We start from the raw sequence: 24847 nt of genomic DNA on the forward strand, positions 1-24847 counted from the left end.
AGGAGCCGTCAGTCACGGCACACGCTGGGGGGAAGAAATGGCACGGTGGTCCGTCTCTTCACAGGCGCACTACAAGTGAAATATCTCCTAAACGGCGCACGTTTAGGAGATGTTTCCACTACCTATAGGTAAGCCTTATTCTAGGCTTACCTATAGGTAAATGTCAACAAAAAGGGTTTACAACCACTTTAACATCTATGCCACCTTCATTTTCATGTACCCAAACACTGTACTCAAATGAAAATTGTATCTTTTTTTGAAACCGATAGAGCTTTCTTTTGGTGGTATTTAATCACCACTGGGTTTTTTATTTTTTTTTTCTATATAAACAAAAAATACTGTAAATTTTGGAAAAAAAATGTTTTTCTTAGTTTTTGATATAAAATTTTGCAAATAAATAATCATTCTTCATAAATGTAGGCCAAACATGTATTCTGCAGTAAAAATAACCCCTATTTAGTGAAAGCTATAGAGAGTCTACAAACCATGGCATGGTGTATGGCGGTGATCAGGATGCTGGTAAGGATTATGGTGGTGATCAAGATGCTGGTATGGCATATGGTGGTGATCAGAATGCTGGTATGGGGTATGGCGATACATGTACGTTAACCCGCATCGGTGCTGCTTCTCAACCGCCGTTTATAGGTTGTGGCCGGACGGGAAGCGGTTAAACAACATGTCTGGGGGATGCCCTGACCCAACTCGTGAAATTGTGCATATGTGTAATATATACAACATACTATCACAAAACTGACATTTACTGTACAAAGAAAAAGCTATATTTAAATTGCCAGAAAAATGACAGCTCCAGACCAGTTAATTCTGTTTGTAAACAAAGCGGCTATGCTGTATTCACTAATGCAGGAATAAATGTGCATAAGACCAGAGAAAGCAGCAGGATAATGAGCTAATCAGGTGTGCAGCATGCAAATATGCTGACAAGGAGCACACTGATAGGAGGATAGAGAAAAGTGAGCATACTTTTCTCTCAATCACTTTTTTCAATCACAGCTCCTCTAATGTCCACTCCATGGGGTGGGGTGACTAGTGTCTGTGTGAGAGAAGGTGGTGTCATCCACTTGGCAAGGCTGTGTATATCTCAGGGCATATATACAGGCATACCCCACTTTTAAGTACACAATGGGGTTTATTTACTAAAGCTGGAAAGTGCAAAATCAGGCTCACTCCTGCATAGAAACCAATCAGCTTCCGGGTTTTATTACTAAAGCTTAATTGAACAAGCTGGGGTTAGAAGCTCATTGGTTTACATGCAGAAGTGAGCCTGATTTTGCACTTTCCAGCTTTAGTAAATAAACCCCATTGTGTACGTAAAAGTGGGGTATGCCTGTATATATACATATATATATATATATATTATACAGTGGGGAAAGTTATTATTGAACCCTTTGCAGATTTTGTAAGAGTCTGCCCAATTACAAAGAAATGAAGGGTCTTTAATTTCTGTCATATGTACTAAGTACTAAATCATGTTTTGCTTGGGGATCAAATACTTTTACTCACTGAACTGCAACTCAATTTATAACATTTGTATCATGTGCTTTTTTTCCTGGATTTTTGGTTGATATCATTTAACCACTTGCCAACTAGCCGCCGTCTTTATACTGCGGCAGGTCGTCACGATCCCGCAAATCGATGTAGGTGTACGTCGGCACCTTTAAGTGCTGTGCGTGGCTAGCGGCCACGATGTTCTGCTGGCCACCCGCGATCGCGGGCACGAGAGCCAGAACGGAGATGTGTGTGTGTAAACACACACATCCCCGTCCTGACAGGAGAGGAGAGACAGGTCTGCTGTTCCTAGAAATCAGGAACAGCGATCTGTCTCCTCCTCCAGTCAGTCCCATCCCCCCACAGTTAGAAACACACTTGAGGAAACACATTTAACCCCTTTATCACCTCCCTAGTGTTATCCCCTTCCCTACACAGTAATCAGTGCATTTTTATAGCACTGATCGCTGTATAGATGTCAATGGTCCCAAAAAAGTGTTAAGAGTGTCCAATCGTCAACCGCAATGTCGCAATCCCGCTAAAAATTGCTACAACTTTTGCGCAAAACAAATCAATATATGCTTATTGCGATTTTTTTTTACCAAAAATATGTAGAAAAATATATATCAGCCTAAACTTATGAAGAAATGTCTTTACATTTTTTTCTTGGATATTTATTATAGCAAAAATAATAAAATATTGTTTATTTTTTTTTCAAAATTGTCCTCTATCTTTGTTTATAGCGCAAAAAAAAAAAAATAAAACGCAGAGGTGATCAAATACCACCAAAAGAAAGCTCTATTTGTGGGAAAAAAGGATGTCAATTTTGTTTGGTTACAGTGTCGCACGACTACGGAATTGTCAGTTAAAGCAATGCAGTGCCGTATCGCAAAAAATGGCCTGGTCATTAAGGGGGAAAATATACCAGTCTGTAAGTGGTTAAAATACACCTATGATAAAAATTATAGACCCTTCATTTCTTTGTAAGTGGTCAAACTTACAAAATCTGCAGGGGATCAAATAATTATTTTCCACAATATATATATATCTATATATATATAGATATATCTCTATATATATAGATATATCTATATATATATAGATCTATATATATATAGATATATCTATATATATATAGATATATATATAGATATATCTATATATATATATAGATATATTTACACACACACACACATATACACACAGGCACTATATATATATATATATATATATATATATATATATATATATATATATATATTTATATTTATATTTATTTACGCAAGCCCTTTTTAGATAGAACAACTCCCTTATATATATATTATCTTACATATATTTAAGCTGTGTATTTAGATGTTTGCCTGGAGTTCAGCTGTAAAGGGGCTTAGCAAAATGCAATTGCATAATACATGATGCATTAAGCCATGACAACTAATTAAATACATTTTACTAACAGTAACAGTGATGTTACAATTCTTCTGGTCAGATTCAGGCAATGATGTGGTTCCCAAAACTCATGAGAAAAGTTTAGACACTGATGGAGGATCTTCCCATGAGATTTGGGAAATTCAACATTCCCAGCATTTTGCCGAGAGGATCGTGTCATCTCCATCTCTATTGCAGAAGTAAGGGGTATTGTAAAGATACAGTATCTTCTCATTTTTTTTTTACACAGGTGTTTTGTTACAACAATTCTTATGGGGGTGGGGACCCTGTTGTATTAAATAGACCATGCTTTTTAGTGCCAAGTCTGTTTTACAGCCTTCACAATGAAGGCATGGATCAGATTCCTAATTACACAACATACACACCTTGAAGTTGAACTCTGGGCACAAACACTTTCAATATAAATATAAAGGGTATGGATCCACTTTGTGTGCATCAAACTCCTTTGCAAACCTAAATAATGCCTGGCAAAAGTAGCAGTGACATCATCACTTTACGGTACCTAGCCTGTACAGAAAACAGAGCTGTGGGAGGGGCCCAGCAGGCTCCACCCACTACAAGCTGCCTGCAGAAAACGACAGGGGAGGGCGGAGACAAGACCAGTCACCCTACGCAAGGAAAGAGTTCAGCAGTTTGACCGGTCTTTATTACAGGAAACAGATGTAAAGTTTCATACTGGTTTACTGCAGAGATCTGGAAGAGATACAAAAAGCACACCAAGATTTAAGGAAGACTACGCGCGACTAATGTATTTATACAGTATTTACTTATCCCAAAGTTCAACTTTAACTTTCCTATACTCATGCTGTAAAATTACTTTGTTGCCAAAAGACTTACCTAGCAGATCATTTTGTGGTATCCAGTCATATATCACTGTATTCTCTCCTAACGTTTCTGGTCTCTTCCCACTGTACCTCCAGATTACCTGTTCCCAAAACATAATTCATTACCTCAATTAAAACAGAAATCAATGACCAAATTCAAAAGTTTTAGGTAGATATAAACCATAAGTCCAAGTTAACAGAAACTAACCCAGTTTTGAGTGGATGATATAATTTTTTCAGATCAGGATATTTTAGCACAATTTCAAAAACATCATTATAAAAATAAATAGGTATATAAAAGAGTTGTAAAATAACTAAACGGTAATAGATTTAATATGTAATCAATAATAGATATAATATATGTCAATAGTTTATGGAAGACAAAATTACCTTCTGTGGTAACTGGCTCAGGGCAGCAGCAATGACATTGTTTCTTTCTTCCGTCAAATTTTTCACCATAGAGCCGAGGGAGAACACCACAATTCCATGTTCTCCAGAACTTTGGACAAGTTTTTCCATTCCCTAGGGGAAAAAATTATAGGTAATCAACTGATAAGGTAAAAAAAAAATGCGTTCTGTTGTATTCAAATACAGAAAAGACTTCTACGCCAGTTACAATGATTATCAAACAGACCATTCAAAAAGGCACTGGTAAAGAAAGTGGCACAGATTTATGAAAGGAGACTGAAAATATTTTGGAAAATATATGGCTTGAAGACTTTTGCTGGAATTTTAAATTAGAACCCATTTGTTCTGCGGCACTTGGTTTTAAACACATCTGCACTTTACGGTTTTATCTTAATCCCTGTGCAAAGTCTCACAAATACCTGTTGGTCCTGCTCATGTAGTTTCTGTGACGGGGCAACAATGCTGCTGCACTCAATCTGCCTGGAATTAAGTCTGGAAATACACTTGGAGAAACATTTGTTTGCTGCGCCCAACATAGATGGACATGACTAATTTATATCAGATATATAGAGGGTGACGTGAAATAATAGATTGTGATAGCAGCACTCATCGCATGGAAATGTTCTCCTTCATCAATTGACACAAACTCTTAAATTCCATTTCGCATGTCATGATAGGGAACACCTGAATAATAATAATCATCATAATGGTAATAAAAATAATAATCATACTACAAAATGTTATTTGTGTCAAAAAATATTTTTGCTTACAGCTGACCTTGTATGAAAGTCATCTTGAAAAAAGCACACAGGAGTGTGCAAACGTCCAGTATTTATTGTAATAAAGACAAAAGAGTATGCATTTGTTTTGTCTTTATTACAATAAACCTGCGTTAGGCGTTTGCACCTTCCTGTGTGTCCAGGAGTTGCAAGATAGTGATTGGTTGCTAGGACCACCTATTCATCCTAGCAGCCAATTACCTGCCTGTTAATCTTGGGCAGCTCCCACCTTCCATCCAGAACTGGCCAGCCTCCCGACGTTGGCTCTGTGAGGATTACAGAGCAACAGCAGGGGGTAGGAGGGAGGGGAGGGTGGGGGGGACTTTCTGACCACATTGCTTATAAACTGACTGACGGATTAGGGTGTACTTAGTACCCTGGTGAAATAAATAAGAGTTGATATTTTTTAGTAAGTCTTCTTTAAGCAGCGCTGCTTTTAAATGCAAAAGGTAGGGTTTGACAGCAGCACATGACTATAAAAGCCCTAAAACTTCCTATACACATTACAATGTAGGTCTACAACTTCTGAACATTTTCATTTAGGCTTACAAAAGCTATCTAAGGATGCAAACTATCCAATCAATGTTTATCAGGTCAGGCAATCCCTTGCACTATGAAATGAACTAAATTATATTGTACAGTCAGATTGTAATGTGAATGGTGGTTCTTAACCATCAATAGAGGCTGGTGGTATAAAATTACTGATAAAAGATTCAGCCACTACTGTATATTTTCTAAAATAAAATTAAAAAAAAGCCAATATGTAGCACCCCCTTAACCCTCGACTGTTCAGGAGGACCCCCAGGTGGCTTTGTTGGCTAGCATTTAAACTCTAATGGTAGAATCTTTAGCTTCTTTGGGGTATAAGGGAAATTTGATTGAAAAAATCTTTAAAGGTTTAATTAGCTTAATAAACTTAGGAGAGAGTAGGAAGTTGGTCCTTTAAGAACAGCCAAGCAGAACCCAGGCCCTATGTAATAACTCACAGGTACCTTATCAGATGGGCAATCAGAACTTCTTGCAATGTCAACTAGCAGCAGTTATACTCCACTCTCCAAGACACTCTGCAGCACAGACGCCTCCTCCTAAGATGCTTTATACAGGCAGCAGGCAGCCATCCATCTGCTCTCTCTAAATATACCCTTCAGCAGGACATCAAAAAACCTTCAGGCCCCATAACACAGGCCAACTTTGTTTCCTCAGGGCCTTCTATCAGCAACACAACCCCTAGGCAGCAGACATGAGAGTAAAACCTAGATTCTGGGCTCACGTCCTCTCAAGGCAAGGCCTGGGAGTCAGACAGCCAATATAAAAAATTATCTTTTCAAGGCTGTATCAATGACAATAAACCTAACAATGTTTGACCAGATAGAAATAAATATTTATGGGGGCATGGTTTAGACATGGCGGAGTGAAGATCTGCTTTCCCTGAGCTCCGGTCCCCCTCCGACGAGAAGCAGTGATCCAGCGACCTGTTCAACACGTCATGTGCACTGCCAAGCGCAAAAAAGCTCAGGTACCTGCTACAACTCCAGCACGGTCAACCTTCAAGCGCTACTTCCCCAGCACCAGACTCGCAGCTCGGGGACCAGAAACCCACGTGGCAGCAATACGGAGGCTGCACTCCTGACGGAGCCGACGATGTCCCCAACTCCATCTGATGCCTCTGACTCCTGCTTCAGTTTCCCCACAGCCCTAGCTACACACCCGCCTGCCCCCAGCTCACAACCGGAGAGACCCACTCCCTACCGAGAGGATGCAGAGATCAGGGACCAGGGCAGAGCAGGGAGCTTCTTTGTGCACTCCCCACGAGGGCGGACCTTGAGGCCTTGTTCCTCCACATGACTGAGTCACACCAACATGATATGCAGGAGGTTCGCTCTGAAGTCCAGCAGCTCTCTGAACGTATTACAGAGGGGAAATCCTCGGTGTTGGCTCTGGAGAGGAGGATGTCCACTGTGAGGCAGGAGCAGGCATGCCAGGCAGAACACTCGGTGGCCTTACAGTTACACATAGAAGACCTCGAGGACTGGAGTCACCAAAACAATTTGCGGCTCCGCGGCCTCCCGGAAGCCACTGGGTCAGAGGGACCCAGTTGTCGCTATATTCCGCCGTGTACTGGACTCTGTCCCTCCAGAATCACTGGAATTACACTGGGTACATAGGGCACTGGGCCCTAGGTCAACTGACCCAAGCAGACCCCGAAATATCATCTGTCGCCTGCATAGGTATACCCACAAGGAGGACATCCTGTGCAAGGCCTGGACTATGAGAACAATTGACTTTGACGGAGCTACTATCAAAATCTTACCAGACTTGTCTAATGCGATCCTACAGCGCTGAGCCTTGCTACGACCGCTGCTGCACCAACTGCGACAATTGGGCCACAGATATCAGTGGGGATTCCCGTTTGCCCCAACCGTCTGGAAGGGCACATCTTCCTTCACACTACATCGTCCAGTAGGCCTCCCGGAGCTGTTCGCCTTCCTGGAGATTGCGCCTATCTCTGTACCAGATTGGCTGCAACCGTTACAGTTCTGCACCCAGCGGCCGGGTCTCCCGATCCCACAAGTGGGCCCACAACCTTGCTCAGGCAGATTGCAGCGTAGATCTCATACCCAGAGGCCGACTCCCCCACGGGAGTCGTGATGGTAACACTGCTAATGTGGAAACTTATTCAGGACTCCCCCATTCTACCTGCAAATGCACAGACTTGTTTGCCCACGAGAGAATACCCGAATGACTATATGCAACCAAGCATCAGGTACTACTTATTATACCTTGTTGGAGGGCTTTGTACCTCAATTTTTTCTGTAGACCCTGCCTATCCCCGCCGAAGACTACAACGTGGAAGACACCTACTCCGAAACATTGTTCATGCACTTATCTTCCCTACAATCCTTACTTACAGTTGGCTTTGTGCTTCATTGATTTTTCTACCCAGTCGACTAATGCCTGGAAATCGGAACATAGTTAGGTCAGAGTCGACGCTGAAAGTCTTTTAGTTACTGTGACCAAAAAGTGCTGTCTCTCATATGCTCCAAAGCCCATGAGAGTGTGACTTACTTGATATGTGCACAGTGTTTATTTAAGGGCTTTAGTATTGTTTTGTAGGTAGGTCACTGGGGAGTTCGAGGCTCTACAACAACATGGCAATACCCCTTGCTAGGCAGGGGTGTTGGTTTGAGGTCCCGAATCCCTCAGTTTTATTGCCTAGATATGCTGTATATCATAATGTGGGGGACAGCTACGCGGCCCCTTCTGATGCCTGTAGACCCTAAGATGTCTGCTCAACTCAGGAGGGCCTGCTGACTTTATTCTTTATGTCCCTTGTATTTGGAGACATTTATTGGGTCTTGTTATTTTATTGGGTTGACCCTGTAGGATTTTCCTGATTGATGGTCTTAAGGGACCACGACATGGACACTGCAACCCCACTTCATTGTTGTTACTGGTGTGACATCCAGAGTTCATTTCTAATATTTTGCATATAGGTCGTTGATCGTAACATGATCTTACGGTCATCGGAGGGAGGGGAGTGGTTTCCTCCCGCCCACTCTTGACCACTTCCCCACTTAGGCCTGCGCTCACTTAGGTGGTAGATTGTGTGTGAGTGTCTCTATATTTCTTACCTCTTTAGCTGTCAGGGGGAGACGCGGATTTTCCCTATACTCCCCGCTCTCCGACCACGGTTGTAGAACCCCTCTGCTTTCTTCCCTTATTTCCTCTAGCTCACCTCTTCCTCTTTCTCTTCTTCCCATCCACCTCTCCCCCCCTTTTTTTTCTCCCTTCCCCCCAGTCAGCCGGCAAACGGTATGGAGGTACTAAGGGTCACTTCCCTAAACGCTAAATGGCTCAACGTACCTGAAAAAACGTAGGATGCTCCTCCAAGACCTGAAACGCTCACATTCTGATGTGGCATATGTCCAGGAAATCCACTTCAAAGAGGGCAAGGCACCAATCCTAAAGGACAGTTTTGATCCCTTTGCATATCATGCCTTCAATAGGATATGCAAATCCAGAGGGGTTTCCATCTTGGTTTCCAGGCGAGTTCCTTGGAACATACTAGACACAAGAGCAGACGCAGAGGGCAGATTCCTGTTCCTTAAGGGCACGATTGGTGGTATTAAAGTGACTCTGGCCACAGTATACGCTCCTAATTGTAACCAAGACAAATTCCTTTGTTCCACTATCAACAAGCTTATGACATTCGCTGAGGGAAAACTCCTCCTGGGTGGAGATTTCAATCTACCCCTAGACCCTAAGGTAGACACATCCACGGGAGGTTCCTCGGTCACCTCAGGCCTTCGCAAACGTATTATACAGACCCTCTACAACCATCAACTTACCGACGCATGGAGATTGTTTCATCCTGATGAAAGAGACTACATCTTTTACTCGCCTCCACATAAGGTGTACTCCCGAATCGACTTGTTCATCATCCCCCACCACATACTATCGGCGGTTAAGGCAGTAGACATAGGGAACAACACATGGTCTGACCATGCCTCAGTTACACTGACTATGACCGAACATGCCTACTGAAATACCAGGCATTAGCGACTCAATGAGAGCCTGCTTGATGACAAGTTAGTCGTTGAGGATGTTATCAAAGAGCTGCAGTACTATTTTCAAATAAATCTCACCCCAGACAGTGACACAGGGATAGTTTGGGAAGTGCACAAAACTGTAATAAGGGGGGTCCTTATTAAACATGGATCTAGAATGAAACAAGCCAGAGAAGCTGAACTGACTACATTACTGATGGACATACACGCCTAAAGACCCAACACAAACAGAACCCTGTGACACCAGTCAAGACAGAACTCTTAAACCTGCACAGACGAGTGATCTCCCTTCTTCACTACAGGGCCAAGGCAGCATTGCAGTCATGCTGGAAACACTATTATGAATTTGGGGATAAGTGTGGCCGCCTACTAGCCAGAGCCTTGCAAGAACAGCGCGCTCAATCCTACATACTCTACCTTGTGGACTCAAGAGGGTAGAAGGGTACACCTCCCCCCTCAGATCATATCTACTTTTCGCAGGTTTTACCCACCTCTGTATAATCTACCCACTAGACCTCAGCCACAACACAATATCGAGGAATACATATCCTCCTCAAGTCTCCCCTAGTTGTCAGAACAGATCCGAGAGGATCTGGAGGCACCCATCACCCTTCACGAATTGCAATTGGCCATAGGCTCATCCAAGCCCGGCAAATCTCCGGGTCCAGATGGATTCACCCATAGGTATTACCAACTATTTCTCCCCCAACTCGGCACGCAGATGGTACGAACATTTAACGTCCTAGGACGAGATGGTATTCCCCCTGTTGCCTTGAAAGCACACATCTCCGTTATACCCAAGGAGGACAAAGATCCTTCAGTGTGTGGAAGTTACCACCTTATCTCCTTTTTAAATGTGGATCTAAAGCTATTCACAAAAATTCTCGCCACATGCATCCAACCACACATGACAACATTAATCCATCTCGACCAGGTCGGCTTTATACCAGCTCGCGAGGCCCGAGACAACACCATTAAAGCCCTGAACCTTATTCATCTGGCCAGCCTTTCCAACACTCCCTCTGTGTTTCTGGGTACGGATGCCGAAAAGGTGTTTGACCGGGTTAACTGGTCCTTCATGTTCACGGTCCTGCGCCACGTGGGGCTGGGGGAAAGGATGGTTGGATGGATTTCGAGTGTATACTCGACCCATATGGAGCAAATTAAGACTAATGGTCTTTTGTCAGAACCTTTCCCTATCTCAAATGGTACCCATCAAGGGTGTCCACTATCGCCCCTCCTCTTTGCTCTTTCGCTGGAGCCATTCCTCTGCAGGGTCAGACAAAACCCGGACATCACTGGGATACAAGTTGGAGACTCACATCATAAGGTATCTGCTTACACGGACGACCTCCTTTTTTCACATACCAACCCGGTTACATCTTTACCGAATCTTCTAAGCGAACTAGACCAATATGGTCCCCTCTCTAATTTAAAAATCAACATGTCTAAATCCGAGTCAATGGGTGTATCTATGTCCTCCTCTCAAATTTATGCCTTAAAAGCTAATTTCAACTTTAGGTGGACTACTACGGCTACTACTAAATCTATGCGATGAACTTCCCACCTCTACTTAGTAGAGTACGGACTCTACTCTCCAAATGGCATCAGGGCTTTTTTCTTGGTTTGGAAGATGCAACATAATTAAAATGTCAATCTTGCCCAAATTTTCATATCTCTTCCAAGCACTGCCAATTCACATACCCTCAGAATTCTTCAAACAGATTAACACCCTAATAGTCAATTTTATTTGGGCCCACAAAAGACCTAGACTACAACGACGACTCTTGACCATGCCTAAACATCATGGTGGTGTGGCGGTACCTGATATGTAGAAATATTACCAGGCAGCCCATATGGGGAGACTAATAGACTGGTGTAGACATGCTGAACTCAAACTGTGGCCAAAGATCGAGCAATCACAGTGCGTGGCCCTGTTGCGCCGTGCAGTCTGGTGCTTTGCAGATCTTACCCCTGCTCTTAAAAGGCACCCAACCTTGGGACCCACATTGAGTATCTGCTCCCGGATATGCTGTATTACCTCACTATCATCCGCCCATTGCCCCCTTTACCCTATTGTGGGGAATCCTCGCTTCCCTCCGGGACTGCAAGAGGGACCTTTTCATGCACTTCTAGACTCGCAATGTTGCCAGGCCTCGCATTTCTTACAATTGACGACTTGGCCCTCACTGTCTGTGCTGACCTTGCCAACTGGTCGCTACCGTCTTGACTTCTGGAGTGGCATACAGCTCCGACACTTTTTGAACTCCCTCTTGCCCCCGGACAGATTTCAACGACCGCTGACTCCCTTCAAACAATTATGTGAGGAGACGAGTCCCCACCCTCATTGACTCAAGCAAATGTATGTGCTACTGATCGCCCGCCCCCCCCCCCCCCCCCCCGCTGACTATACTCCCCCCTTCATACAGAAATGGGAACTGACATTGAACAGGACTTGCTGTAAAATCATCCATCTGTACTCGTGCACAGGAAACCAATTTTAATCTTCTGACGGGATGGTACCGTACACCCTCAATACTTCACAAATATTCCTCTTTGACCCCCGACAGTTGCTGGAGATGTCAGGAAGACAGGGGGACTTTACTTCATATTTTCTGGTCCTGTCTGAAATTGGAGCACTTCTGGAAGGAGGTACATCGTATTTCTCAGAAATTCACAGATTGCATCCTCCCTGAAGACCCTGCTCTCTTTCTCCTACATGTCTCGAATATTCCTGAGAAAACATACAACAAATAAGTTCTACGCCATCTTTTTAATGCTGCCAGATCGTGCATTGCTCTGTGCTGGAGAGACTTAAGGCCCCCCTCTGTTTCGCTTTCTCAAGAATTAAAGAGGTGAACAAGATGGAAGACCTGTTACTCTCGGCCCAAAACAGGGATGAGACTTACTCCAAAACCTGGGTCCATTGGAACATATTCACATTCTCGGAGGAAGGAAAGACCCTCTTTGCACCCTGAGGGTACTAAAACATGGTATTATAATGTTTTCAAGGTCCTCCAACCTCTTGCCGGCAACTACACCTGCCCTGCCCCCCCCACCTCCTTTCTCCTCCCCCTTCCCCCCCTGTACTCTCTCCCTCTCCTACACTTTCTAGATCTTATCTTTTCACCTCACTGGTGTTAATGAAAACTGCCTTATCCCTGCATTCATGGTGGCAATGCTTACTCGAACTAAGAGTGTTGATTCCTCTTTTAATAGTTCAAGTTCTGTAGATTTTATGATTACTGGGCGTTCCAGCACGGCCGCCCATGCACTTATATATAATTATAACTGATGTTGTTCATCTGGTTTTTCCTGGATTTCTTTAAGATCACTCTACCCATGTATCTGACTAAAAAGATTTGCTGTTCTGTGTATGCTGGATAATTTAAATAAAGAATTTGGAAAAAAAAAAAAAAAGAATATTCATGACTTTGTTTCTGCTTGTTCCATCTACTGGAAAACACTTCACAGCAACAGGCAGAAGCAAACAATAGTCTGAGCAAAGGGGAAATCCAATAAACACAGACACAAGAACATTTAAAGCTCAGGCTGACTAGCTACCTACCAAAGCCTAGGGACACTCAGGTTTCTGGCAGACTCCTGACAATACATTTTCTGACAAGAGTATTAGCGTTGGTCTTTTTACAAACACCACAGGATGCTATCATTCTTTTTGCTGACAATTTATTACAAGACTTTCCCAGTCCAATAAAGGGTGAGTTAAATTGATGGGTCTGAGGTCTAGAAAGCTACTTACTAATGACTGAGCACTTATGTTCATGAATCATTTATAGAAACCTGTAGGACACGTTTTTTTTTACCCAAATATAATAAAGTGCATGTAATGCTAAAACATTTTTTTTCAGTTTTGCATGGAGTGGTGAAGAGTTAAAACCTCTGTCAGGTTTTATTGTTGTCTAGGTCCTGACTGTAAAGATTCATTTTCTTGAATTGTTTTGGTAACTGCTGCCACCAGAACAGAAAGTGGTGGGGAGAGCTAAAATTTTAGGGTTGTCAAAGAAATAGAGAGGGATCAGAAAACCATCTAAGAAAGAATTTGGAAACTTTCCCAAAGGGATGCAAGCAGAAACAAAAATACAGGAGTTTTAACTCTTCCCTGCTACAGCTTTTCTTAACCTTTTTACCACACGGGAACCCTTATAATAATAATTTTCAGGTCTCAGAAAATCCCGGAGACTAATTATGGTTTATCTAGATCAGGGTTTCTCAACCAGGGTTCCTCCAGAGGTTGCAAGTCCTTGAGCAATGAACAATTTCTGCCTCTCAGATAAGTTCCTACTGACACCACTGATCGTTTAAGCTATTTGTAAAGCCGCGTACACGCGGTCGGATTTTCCGACAAGAAATGTGTGATGACAGACTGTTGGCGGAAAATCCGACCATTTGTACACTCCAATTGTACGGACAATTGTTGTGGGATTTTCCACGGATAAATGTTGGATGGCAGGTTTTCAAATTTTCCGCGGACAAATGTCTGTTGTCGGATTTTCCGAGCGTGTGTACACAAGTCCGTCGGACAAAAGTCCAAAGTACAAACACGCATACTCGGAAGCAAAGACGAGCCAGAAGCGGTCGTTCTTGTAAACTAGCATTCAAAATGGCGAATTAACATTCGTGACGCGGCAAATTATGAAATCCCGAAATGCAGCGCACATTCTCTTCTTCTTTAATGGGATAATAATGAAGTTGCTTTGCTGGTGATACTGATGGAGTTCTGCCAAACGTATTTTAAAAGGCTTTTATTTTCTAGTGATATCAAGAATAATATTATTAGTTTATAAGATCAAAGATACAACTATGTTGGTGTCCCTTGTCAATTTTACATTGTATTTTTTAAGTGTAACTGCCTACTCCCAAACTGTCATTTGAAGTAAAACACATAGTCAAGTATTATTCGCCACAATTTTTTTATTGTGCATTAAAAAAAGAAAACAAATAAAATTGGACATGCTATCTGCCAATAGAACTTAACCAAAATGTGCATTCTATGCATCCAAAGATATGCATCCAAAAAAAAAGAATAAAAATCAAATCATTATTATTCAACCAAAAAATAAAATAAAAAGCCTCATGCATGGTTCCTGCTTCTTAATATAGGGGGTCAACAATGCCAAGAGTTGGAAAAGCGTGAACTGAAAAGCGCTAAATGAAAAGTGCGAAATGAATAGCGCGAATCAACACTCACCAAACTTCTACTAACACAAAATTAGCAGAAGGAGCCCAAAGGGTGGCGCTAAAGAGCTGAAAAACCACGTAGTACGTCACTACGTTAGTGTTTGTTGGCCGACAATTCCTCGCCGTTTGTATGCACGACAAAATCCAGGCATACGCCTTCGGACAAAAGTCAGAGGTTTTTTCTGCGGAAAATCCGATCCTGTGTACGAGGCTTAAGGGTGGAAGTCTTCTTAATGACCGCAAGTATAAAGAGCATTTTTCCCAATGACCATCACACTAATGTATCATGAGTTGTAGATATTGTAGATATAGTAACTTTTGGCAGGGGTTTCCTGAGACTGGAACGTTATTTTAAGGGGTTCTTCTGTGTTGAAAAGGATGAGAAAGGCTGATCTAGAGTCTTTGGTCATGTTCTATTTGGACTTTAGAGGTTCGGTGGTGGGCGAGCAGAGAGATGACATCATCTCTCACCACAATCCCTGCATCACAGCTGTTCTGCCCTCACAACTGGCCATGAGCACTACACTAAGGTGCTGCGGGCGTGCAGAGAGATGACGTCATCTCTCAATACCCGCCCCGCATCACCGCCGCTCCGCCCTCACAGCTGGCTGTGAACACTACACTGAGTTGCGACAGGCGAGCACAGAGATGACATCTCTCACCGCCCGCTCCACATCACCGCTGTTCTACCCTCACAATCCGCATCTGGTGCAAAGTGACAATCCGCACCTGGTGGCAAGTGACAAACCGCACCTGGTGGCAAGTGACTTGGCAATTGACAATGGGCATCTAGTGGCAGGCAACGTGGCAAGTGACAATCCGTATCATGTGGCAGGCAACAAGCTGCATCTGGTGGCAAGTGATGTAGCAAGTGATAAGCTGCATCTGGTGGCAGGTGACGTGGCAAGTGACAAGCTGCAACTGGTGGCAGGCGACGTGGCAAGTGACAAGCAGTGTTCATTTTGTTGACTAAAATATTTTCGTCGACTAAATGAATACTATTTTAGTCGACTAAAACAATTCAGATGACTAAAATATGACTAGTAGTGCATGTTCAAACCTTAATACCATAAATAAACATGTTATTGGATTTTTACTCCAGGAGTATATATATATGTTTGGCGGTTCTAAAGAAATAATGCAGTAAAATTAACTAAACCCATTCGATTTTAGTCAACTAAAATGTACTGGAGATTTTAGTAGACTAAAATAGGACTAATAAAATTCAAAAAGTCGCGCTAAAAAACTGAGAGTGGCAACAAACAAGTGCCCAAAAACCTCATAAAAATATGAGGATAAGTAGTGGTCACTGAGCAAATATTTGTTATTTATTCACTTATTTATTTTTATTATGGTGCATTCATACACTGACTAGCATTGAAATATTTGCTCAGTGACCACTACTTATCCTCATATTTTTATGAGGTTTTTGGGCACTTGTTTGTTGCCACTCTCAGTTTTTTAGCGCGACTTTATGAATTTTATTAGATTTTATGGTTTACTACTTTTTAGTCGCAGCTCATGTAAATTAGTGTAAGCGCAGTATTTATTTTATACCTAAAATAGGACTAAAACTAAAACAACTCAGATGACTAAAACTAAAATGGCATTTTATTCTAAAGACTAAAAACTAAAATGGCATTTTAGTCAAAAGACTAAAAATAGGACTAAAACTAAAATGTATTTTAGTCAAAAGACTAAAATAGGTCTAAAACTAAAATGTATTTTAGTCAAAAGACTAAAATAGGACTAAAATTAAATCGATATTTGATGTCAAAATTAACACTGGTAACAAGCTGTATCTGGCGACGGTGGCAAGTGACAAGCTCCATCTGTTCGCAGGCGACGGTGGCAAGTGACAAGCTACATCTGGAGGCAGGCGATGGTGGTAAGAGACAAGCTGCATCTGTTGGCAGGCAAGGGTGGCAAGTGACAAGTTGCATCTATTTTTCAGGCTAGGGTGGTAAGAGTCAAGCTGCATCTGTTGGCAGGCAAGGGTGGCAAGTGACAAGCTGCATTTATTGGCAGGCAAGGGTGGCAAGTGTCAAGCTACATCTGGAGGCAGGCGACAGTGGCAAGTGAAAAGCTGCATCTGGTGGCAGGCAATGTGGCAAGTGAAAAGCTGCATCTGGTGGCAGGCAATGTGGCAAGTGAAAAGCTGCATCTGATGGCAGGCAATGTGGCAAGTGAAAAGCTGCATCTGGTGGTAGGCAATGTGGCAAGTGAAAAGCTGCATCTGGTGGCAGGCAATGTGGCAAGTGAAAAGCTGCATCTGGTGGCAGGCAATGTGGCAAGTGAAAAGCTGCATCTGGTGGCAGGCAATGTGGCAAGCAACAAGCAGCATCTGTTGGCAAGTGATGGTGGAAAGTGACAAGCTGCATCTGTTGGTAGGCGACCGTAGTGACAAGCTGAATCTGGTGGCAGGCAACGTGGCAAGTGACACATTCAGGGCTCCCACTGAATCGGCATTCTTGTGAGTTTAACTATTTCATTTTATAATACAATGTAATAATAGAAATAATGCACTTCAATCATACTGACACCATATCAGCCATGGTGTCGTGATAACTGAAGTGCTAACACCCGCCATTGCCCCGACAATTTGCCTGTGAAAAAACATAACCCCTGGGTCTTGGCACAATTTTCTTTCACGAAGCTGGTCCTCGGTGCCAAAATAATTTAAGTAATAATTTTTATTGAATAAGGGATAAGGGCTAAATTGCCCGGAGGATGGGGAAAAAAGGACTTTTAAGGTGCTGTTTACATCAAAGATATAATCAAAAATTCTGTACAATCATATTAAAAAATGAAAATTTTTATTGAATTAAGATTAAAATATTCATGTCTCTCATAGAAAGTGGGACATGCTTTTAAGAACAATATGACATTAATGAATATCACCCAAAATTGTTCACATTGGATAATGCAACATAAAGCAACTACTTAAAGGTGCCATGACAATCTGCCGCTCGACATGTTTCGCTCTAATACGAGCTTCTTCAGGAGTTTAAAGGCTATGATTGTAGTGGATTCTATAATTATGGGAGAATAGACAATAATCAATACATGCGTACAAACATATTAGAAATACATCCAATGGATGAATAAACTAAATTATCAGAAGACAGGTTGATACAGAGCATATAAATGCATATATATAAGTAGAAGTTTGGAAACCAGACAGTTCAACCAAGTATATGTGGGAAATTAAAATTTGTATATCTTACCAGGCTGTAATGCATCAATGCGACATAAATGTTTCAATAGAGTGGCAACATGAATGTTTCAATAGAGTGGCAAATTAGTGCTGATTTTGAACCGGGAAGTTCTCTCATATATATAGGGACATCGCTGCCATAGTGTGACCACAGGGGAACACAAAGTTGTATACTGGCCCTTTAAAGCAATAAAACAGAATTAAAATTGATAAGGGGGGGGGGCATGTATGGGAACAAGGAAATCAGATTCCCAAACATCCTTGTTTGGTTTTAAGGTGGAGACTATGATAAGCTCCTCCTCCAAAAGGAGGCACGCTGGATACACGAGCTGTCAGCTCTCCAGCATCCAGACATGAACGATGCGTTCAGTTTTAAGCCATTTCTTTAAAAACTGGGGCATCCCTAGTTCAGACATGATTTTGTTCTCCCTGGTCCCTCCCCCTCTTCCCCCCTTGACCCCCCCCCCCCCCTCCCCTTTCTCCATTCTTTGGTTTTGCAGGTTTTGGTTTTCCAAATACAACATAATAGGGTAATCTAATACTAAAAGGTATTTCTCGGTTTTCAAATCAAAAAATTTTTTTTCGATTTTTTGATTTTGTGTTTCCTTTGTTCTTTCTTTTTCCTTGCCTTTTCCATCTTGGTAGGTCATTAATCACATTTAATATTTTCAATGCTGTACTAATGTGACGTCAAATATATATATAATTTATGTTAAAATATTAACTATATTCTGTATCCTCAATGCTGTACTGATCTGGCGTCTCATATTTGTATAAGCTATGTTAAAATATTCAATAATAACGAGATTATGACCATGTACATTCTTGTATGTTACACTTGATATCATTGAACTTTCACTGATTTATTTTGTGCTATACTCTTACAGGCTGTTGTTGCAAATATCTATTAAGGATTTTTTAACAAAAAGTCCGTTTGTTTCTTTTTATGACTGGCAACAATATCCCGGGAATATTCTCATGCTGGGTCGATCTCTGTCAATTTAGACCACACGGACGCCCGGGGCACCCACTATTGGAGATATAGAGCCAATCGTCCCCAGAGTGGTGGCCCCTTTTTTTGATCCTGGTTGCTGTACTAAATGGGGTGCTATAATACCCATAATGTGATACATATGAGCCTCTATTTTCATTTATTGGTTGCCAGATAGGCTGAATGCTTTAGTCTAGTTCTATCTGTTTATACTTTTTCTTTTCCCATTACCAACATGGCGTTTTCGGCGCCCGGATATCTCACGGGCTCTATGAATCCATAGACATGCGCACTACGCTTGTGGCACGCTACGGATGTCAGATTGACGCCGCCGCGTTCCTCCTCCCCCAGGGTATGACGCAGCCAGCCTCAACAAGCGTCCGCATCACGGCGGCGAAATCAGACGCCGCCGTGGTGGGGGTACATAAAGGCGGTCATACACCGCCCACAGCTCTGCTACCGGCGCCGTTCAATGGAGGCAGCGTGAAGCTCTCCCAAATCTGCTTGCCGGACTACTGCCTACAAAGTAAGTTCTCCTTCTACAGCATCACTGTCAGTTGGCAGTGAGCTGCACTTGTGGAACTTTTATGGTCCTTTACAACTGTATTTCTTTTCCATTTAGAAAACATCGCGGTTGGTTATCATTTTTGTAGTCACCATCGACTGGTTTGATGAAACTATGGTATCTAGCCATATCCATTTAACACATGTTTACCGTGATACTTTTATGCTTTAGGTAAATACTCCTAATTGGCTCTACCTTAAAATACACCTTAAAACCAAACAAGGATGTTTGGGAATCTGATTTCCTTGTTCCCATACATCCCCCCCCCCCCCCTTATCAATTTTAATTCTGTTTTATTTCTTTAAAGAGCCAGTATACAACTTTGTGTTCCCCTGTGGTCACACTATGGCAGCGATGTCCCTATATATATGAGAGAACTTCCCGGTTCAAAATCAGCACTAATTTGCCACTCTATTGAAACATTCATGTTGCCACTCTATTGAAACATTTATGTCGCATTGATGCATTACAGCCTGGTAAGATATACAAATTTTAATTTCCCACATATACTTGGTTGAACTGTCTGGTTTCCAAACTTCTACTTATATATATGCATTTATATGCTCTGTATTAACCTGTCTTCTGATAATTTAGTTTATTCATCCATTGGATGTATTTCTAATATGTTTGTACGCATGTATTGATAATTGACTATTCTCCCATAATTATAGAATCCACTACAATCATAGCCTTTAAACTCCTGAAGAAGCTCGTATTAGAGCGAAACATGTCGAGCGGCAGATTGTCATGGCACCTTTAAGTAGTTGCTTTATGTTGCATTATCCAATGTGAACAATTTTGGGTGATATTCATTAATGTCATATTGTTCTTAAAAGCATGTCCCACTTTCTATGAGAGACATGAATATTTTAATCTTAATTCAATAAAAATTTTCATTTTTTAATATGATTGTACAGAATTTTTGATTATATCTTTGATGTAAACAGCACCTTAAAAGTCCTTTTTTCCCCATCCTCCGGGCAATTTAGCCCTTATCCCTTATTCAGTACTTTATTATAGGATGTGGTGCTTACAGTTGAGTATCTCTGTCCTTCCTATATCTTAATAATTTTTATTACTAATTTTAGTAATTAGTAATAAAAAGAAATAAATTATAATTGCTAGAAAGCAATTGAAGACAGTGGTGGAAATGGCAGTGTCTAATATTGGTAAACAGTGAAGAAGGGCCCCTAACATTGGTGGTCAAGGAGATGGGCCCTCACGTTGGTGGTCAGTTGAAAGGGGCCCTATAACATTGGTTAGTGGAGAAGGGCTCCCTAACATTAGCCATCAGTGGAGAAAGATCCAATAACTTTGGTGATCTGTATAGGCAGGAGCTCAATCCACCACTGCTTATGGCTCAAGGAACCCTTAGCAATCTCTGGAGGCTCCCTAATTTATCCAAATCTAACAAAATTACTTACTTTAGATACACTCTACACCACAGGGCTTCTGCACTGAAACGGTATTGCATTTGCAGATTTCATATGCAGTTTGCCTTTGTGGAGAATTCTTATGTTGTAGTACAGCCATAAAATAAAATTGTTCTCTATGCTGCCTTTCAAAGTCCAAAGTCATCAAGACCATTTTTAAGCCTATATAATAAGGCGGCCATCTGCACCGTTTTGCATTATTTTCTTGTAAGTGTACAGTTAAGTTAAAGCAGTAGTTACCTCTGGTAAAGGTTTCGCTGGTTTACAGTGTAGGCCTCCAACATACTCAAAATTTGGAAGAATTGGACGTGGATACTCAAAATCCCAGTAAGTCCGGATCAGCCAAATTTCTGCTTTCCCCATAATTTCACAAAAAGTTGTGGGGCGACCTGAATATAAATATAAGAAAAATGTTTAAAACATGAGTTACGTTGAGCCCATTTAAACTTCAAAAGATATTTAACATGACACATGTTGAGTAGGAATAATGCTTTGACCATTCATAAAGCAAAAGAACATTTTCACAGGTATGGGTTAAGAAAAAAAATAGCTTCTTTTTCTAGTTATTGGATCTGCAACTTTTTAACTTTGAGTTTCTGTATATAGGCATGGCCAGAGTGACTTCACAGTGAAATTAAAAATTTCCCACTCACTTCAATTTTGTCAAACTTTGTCTAAAAATGTTATCATAGATTGCTTAAGGGAAATTTGCTTAAAAAAATCATATGGCTTTATTTCATAACAAATCGCTCAATCGCTCAAATCACTCAATCGCTGATATAGAGATGCATGGCTTTGTTAACAAAGCCTAATGCCCTGTACACACATGCGGAAATTCTGCCAGCAAAAGTCCGATGTGAGCTTTTGGTCGGAAATTCCCGCCAGCAAAAGATTGAGAGCAGGTTCTCTAATTTTCGATCGGAAAAAGTTCCAATCGGAATTTCTGATCGTCTGTACCAATTCCGACACGCAAAATTCCTACGCATGCTCGGAAACAATTCGTCGCATGCTTGGAAGCATTGAACTTCATTTTCTCGGCTCGTTGTAGTGTTGTACCGTCCTTGACGGTCGAAAGTTCAGAGAACTTTTGTGTGACCGTGTGTATGCAAGTCAAGCTTGAGCGGAATTCTGTCGGAAAAACCATCCAAGATTTTTCCGACGGAAATTCCGTTCGTGGGTACGGGGCATTAACCTTTGTATATTAGCAAAGTCACATTAAACACGTCTACCAATGAGATTTGCTGTGCTGTCTTGACCTGAGCTGCTTCTTTGCCAGTCTTTCGATCCTCTGCACCACCATCTTGGCTGTGCAAGTTAGCTGTGACTTCCTAATGCTTCACAGCTGGCTCTCCCCTGCACATGGCCAAGATCAAGATCATGTTCTGCCCTCAGATTGGTCCTGCAGCTTCCTGGGACGTGTTGATATGTCCCGGGAGGTTGAGTGTGGAGGGCCTTGTGTACCAAGCTTACATAATTCCCACATAGGCCAAAAAAAAAAGTACAAAAAAACCCTACACCTTTCAAATATGTTGGTGTAGTCAAATTAATGGTATTTTCACTTTTAAGTGAAGGTCCTCTTTAAACTGTGTCTCTCCTGTGTACAACAGTCACCACCTCTGATCACAGAGAAAGTGCAGCATCAATCAGAACCCTTTCATCAGTCAAAACCACTTGACAGTGCCTTGAAAAAGTATTCACACCCCTTGAAATTTTCCAAATTTTGTCATGTTACAACCAAAAACGTAAATGTATTTTATTGGGATTTTATGTGATAGACCAACACAATGGGGGTTGATTTACTAAAGGCAAATCCACTCTGTACTACAAGTGCACTGCAAGTGCAGATCTGAGGGGAAGATCTGAAATGAGGGGAAGCTCTGCTGATTTTATTATCCAATCATGTGCAAGCTAAAATGCTGTTTTTTATTTTCCTTGCATGTCCCCCTCAGATCTACAGTGACTGCAATTCCAAGTGCACTAGTGCAAAGTGGATTTGCCTTTAGTAAATAAACCCCTCTGTGGCACATAATTGTGAAGTGCAAGGAAAATTATAAATTTTTTTCAACATTTGTTTTCAACATTTTTTACAAATAAATATGTGAAAAGTGTGGTGTGCATTTGTATTCAGCCACGAGTCAATACTTTGTAGAACCATCTTTCGCTGCAATTACAGGTGAAAGTCTTTTTGGGTAAATCTCTACCAGCTTTGCACATCTAGAGAGTGACATTTTTGCCCATTCTTCTTCGCAAAACAGCTCAAGCTCTGTCAGATTGGATGGAGAGCGTCTGTGAACAGCAATTTTCAAGTCTTGCCACAGATTCTCAATTGGATTTAAGTCTGGACTTTGACTGGGCCATTCTAACACATGAATATGCTTTGATCTATTCTAATCCATTTCATTATAGCTCTGGCTGTATGTTTAGGGTCGTTGTCTTGCTGAAAGGTGAACCTCCGCCCCAGTCTCAAGTCTTTTGCAAACTCTAACAGGTTTTCTTCTAAGATTGCCCTGTATTTAGCTTCATCTATCTTCCCATCAACTCTGACCAGCTTCCCTGTCCTTGCTGAAGAAAAGCATCCCCACAACATGATGCTGCCACCACCATGTTTCACGGTGGGAATGGTATGTTCAGGGTGATGTGCAGTGTTAGTTTTCCACCACACCTAACGTTTTGCTGACCAGAGCACTTTCTTCCACATGTTTGCTGTGTCCCCCACATGGCTTCTCGCAAACTGCAAATGGAACTTCCTATGGCTTTCTTTCAACAATGGCTTCTTGACACTCTTCCATAAATTCCAGATTTGTGGAGTGCATGACTAATAGTTGTCCTGTGAACAGATTCTCCTACTGGAGCTGTGGATCTCTGCAGCTCCTCCAGAATTACCATGGGCCTCTTGGCTGCTTCTCTGATTAATTCTCTCCTTGCCCAGCCTGTCAGTTTAGGTGGATGTCTTGGTAGGTTTCCAGTTGATCCATACTCTTTCCATTTTCAGATGATGGATTGAACAGTACTCCGTGAGATGTTCAAAGCATGGGATATATTTTTATAACCTAACCCTGCTTTAAACTTCTTCACAACTTTATCCCTGACCTGTCTGGTGTGTCCCTTGGCCTTCATTATGCTATTTGTTCACTAAGGTTCTCTAACAAACCTCTGAGGGCTTCACAGAACAGCTGTATTTATAATGAGATTAAATTACACATAGGTGGACTCTATTTTCTAATTAGGTGACTTCTGAAGGCAATTGGTTCCACTAGAGCAGGGGTCTTCAAACTATGGCCCTCCAGTTGTTGAGGAACTACAATTCCCATCATGCCTAGTCATGTCTGTGAATGTCCATGTTTTACAATGCCTCATGGGATGTGTAGTTCCGCAACAGCTGGAGGCCCGTAGTTTGAGGATCTCTGCACTAGAGTTTAGTTAGCGGTATCAGAGTTAAGGGAGCTAAATACAAATGTATGTCATACTTTTCAGATATTTGTAAAAAAAAAATTAAAACCATTTATCATTTTCCTTCCACTTTGTGTTGGTCTATCACATAAAATCCCAATAAAATACATGTACGTTTTTGGTTGTAACATGACAAAATGTGGAAAATTTCAAGGGGTATGAATACTTTTTCAAGGCACTGTATCTTAGGGTGTACTTATAACAGGTTTATAAACACATAAGAGCATGTACATTCTCCAGAAGAAGAATGCCCAGTAGATGTCCAGTGACAAGGCTATTTATACAGTATAGAAAACACATACATGGTCAACAGTATTTACATAGACTAAAACACTTTGCAAGCATAACTGATTTTATCAGAATGTCAAGTAAGGTATGTGTATCTATAGATTTACAACAATCAAGGTACAGAATAACCTTTCAGAAATGCCACCAGGTGGTCATGGTTAGGTCAAAAATGT

At 41.6% G+C, this 24847-nt stretch overlaps 1 protein-coding gene across 5 annotated transcripts in view; it reads right to left on the reverse strand.

Annotated features, from left to right (window-relative positions):
• The window catches only part of LOC141108787 (UDP-glucuronosyltransferase 2A2-like), a 133490-nt gene that overhangs the window by 14424 nt on the left and 94219 nt on the right, over nucleotides 1-24847 (reverse strand). For all 5 annotated transcript variants that reach the window (XR_012236126.1, XM_073600733.1, XM_073600720.1 and 2 more), the window contains 3 exons: nucleotides 21177-21325; nucleotides 4167-4298; nucleotides 3790-3877 (listed from right to left, as the gene is read on the reverse strand). Coding sequence is in view for 4 of the 5 variants with exons in the window: in XM_073600733.1 (XP_073456834.1) it covers nucleotides 3790-3877; nucleotides 4167-4298; nucleotides 21177-21325 (369 nt within the window). In the remaining variant the exon portion in view is untranslated. The remainder of the gene's footprint in view (nucleotides 1-3789; nucleotides 3878-4166; nucleotides 4299-21176; nucleotides 21326-24847) is intronic.

This window comes from Aquarana catesbeiana, linkage group LG01 (assembly GCF_042186555.1).
Source record: "Aquarana catesbeiana isolate 2022-GZ linkage group LG01, ASM4218655v1, whole genome shotgun sequence".
Taxonomy (NCBI): Eukaryota; Metazoa; Chordata; class Amphibia; order Anura; family Ranidae; genus Aquarana; species Aquarana catesbeiana.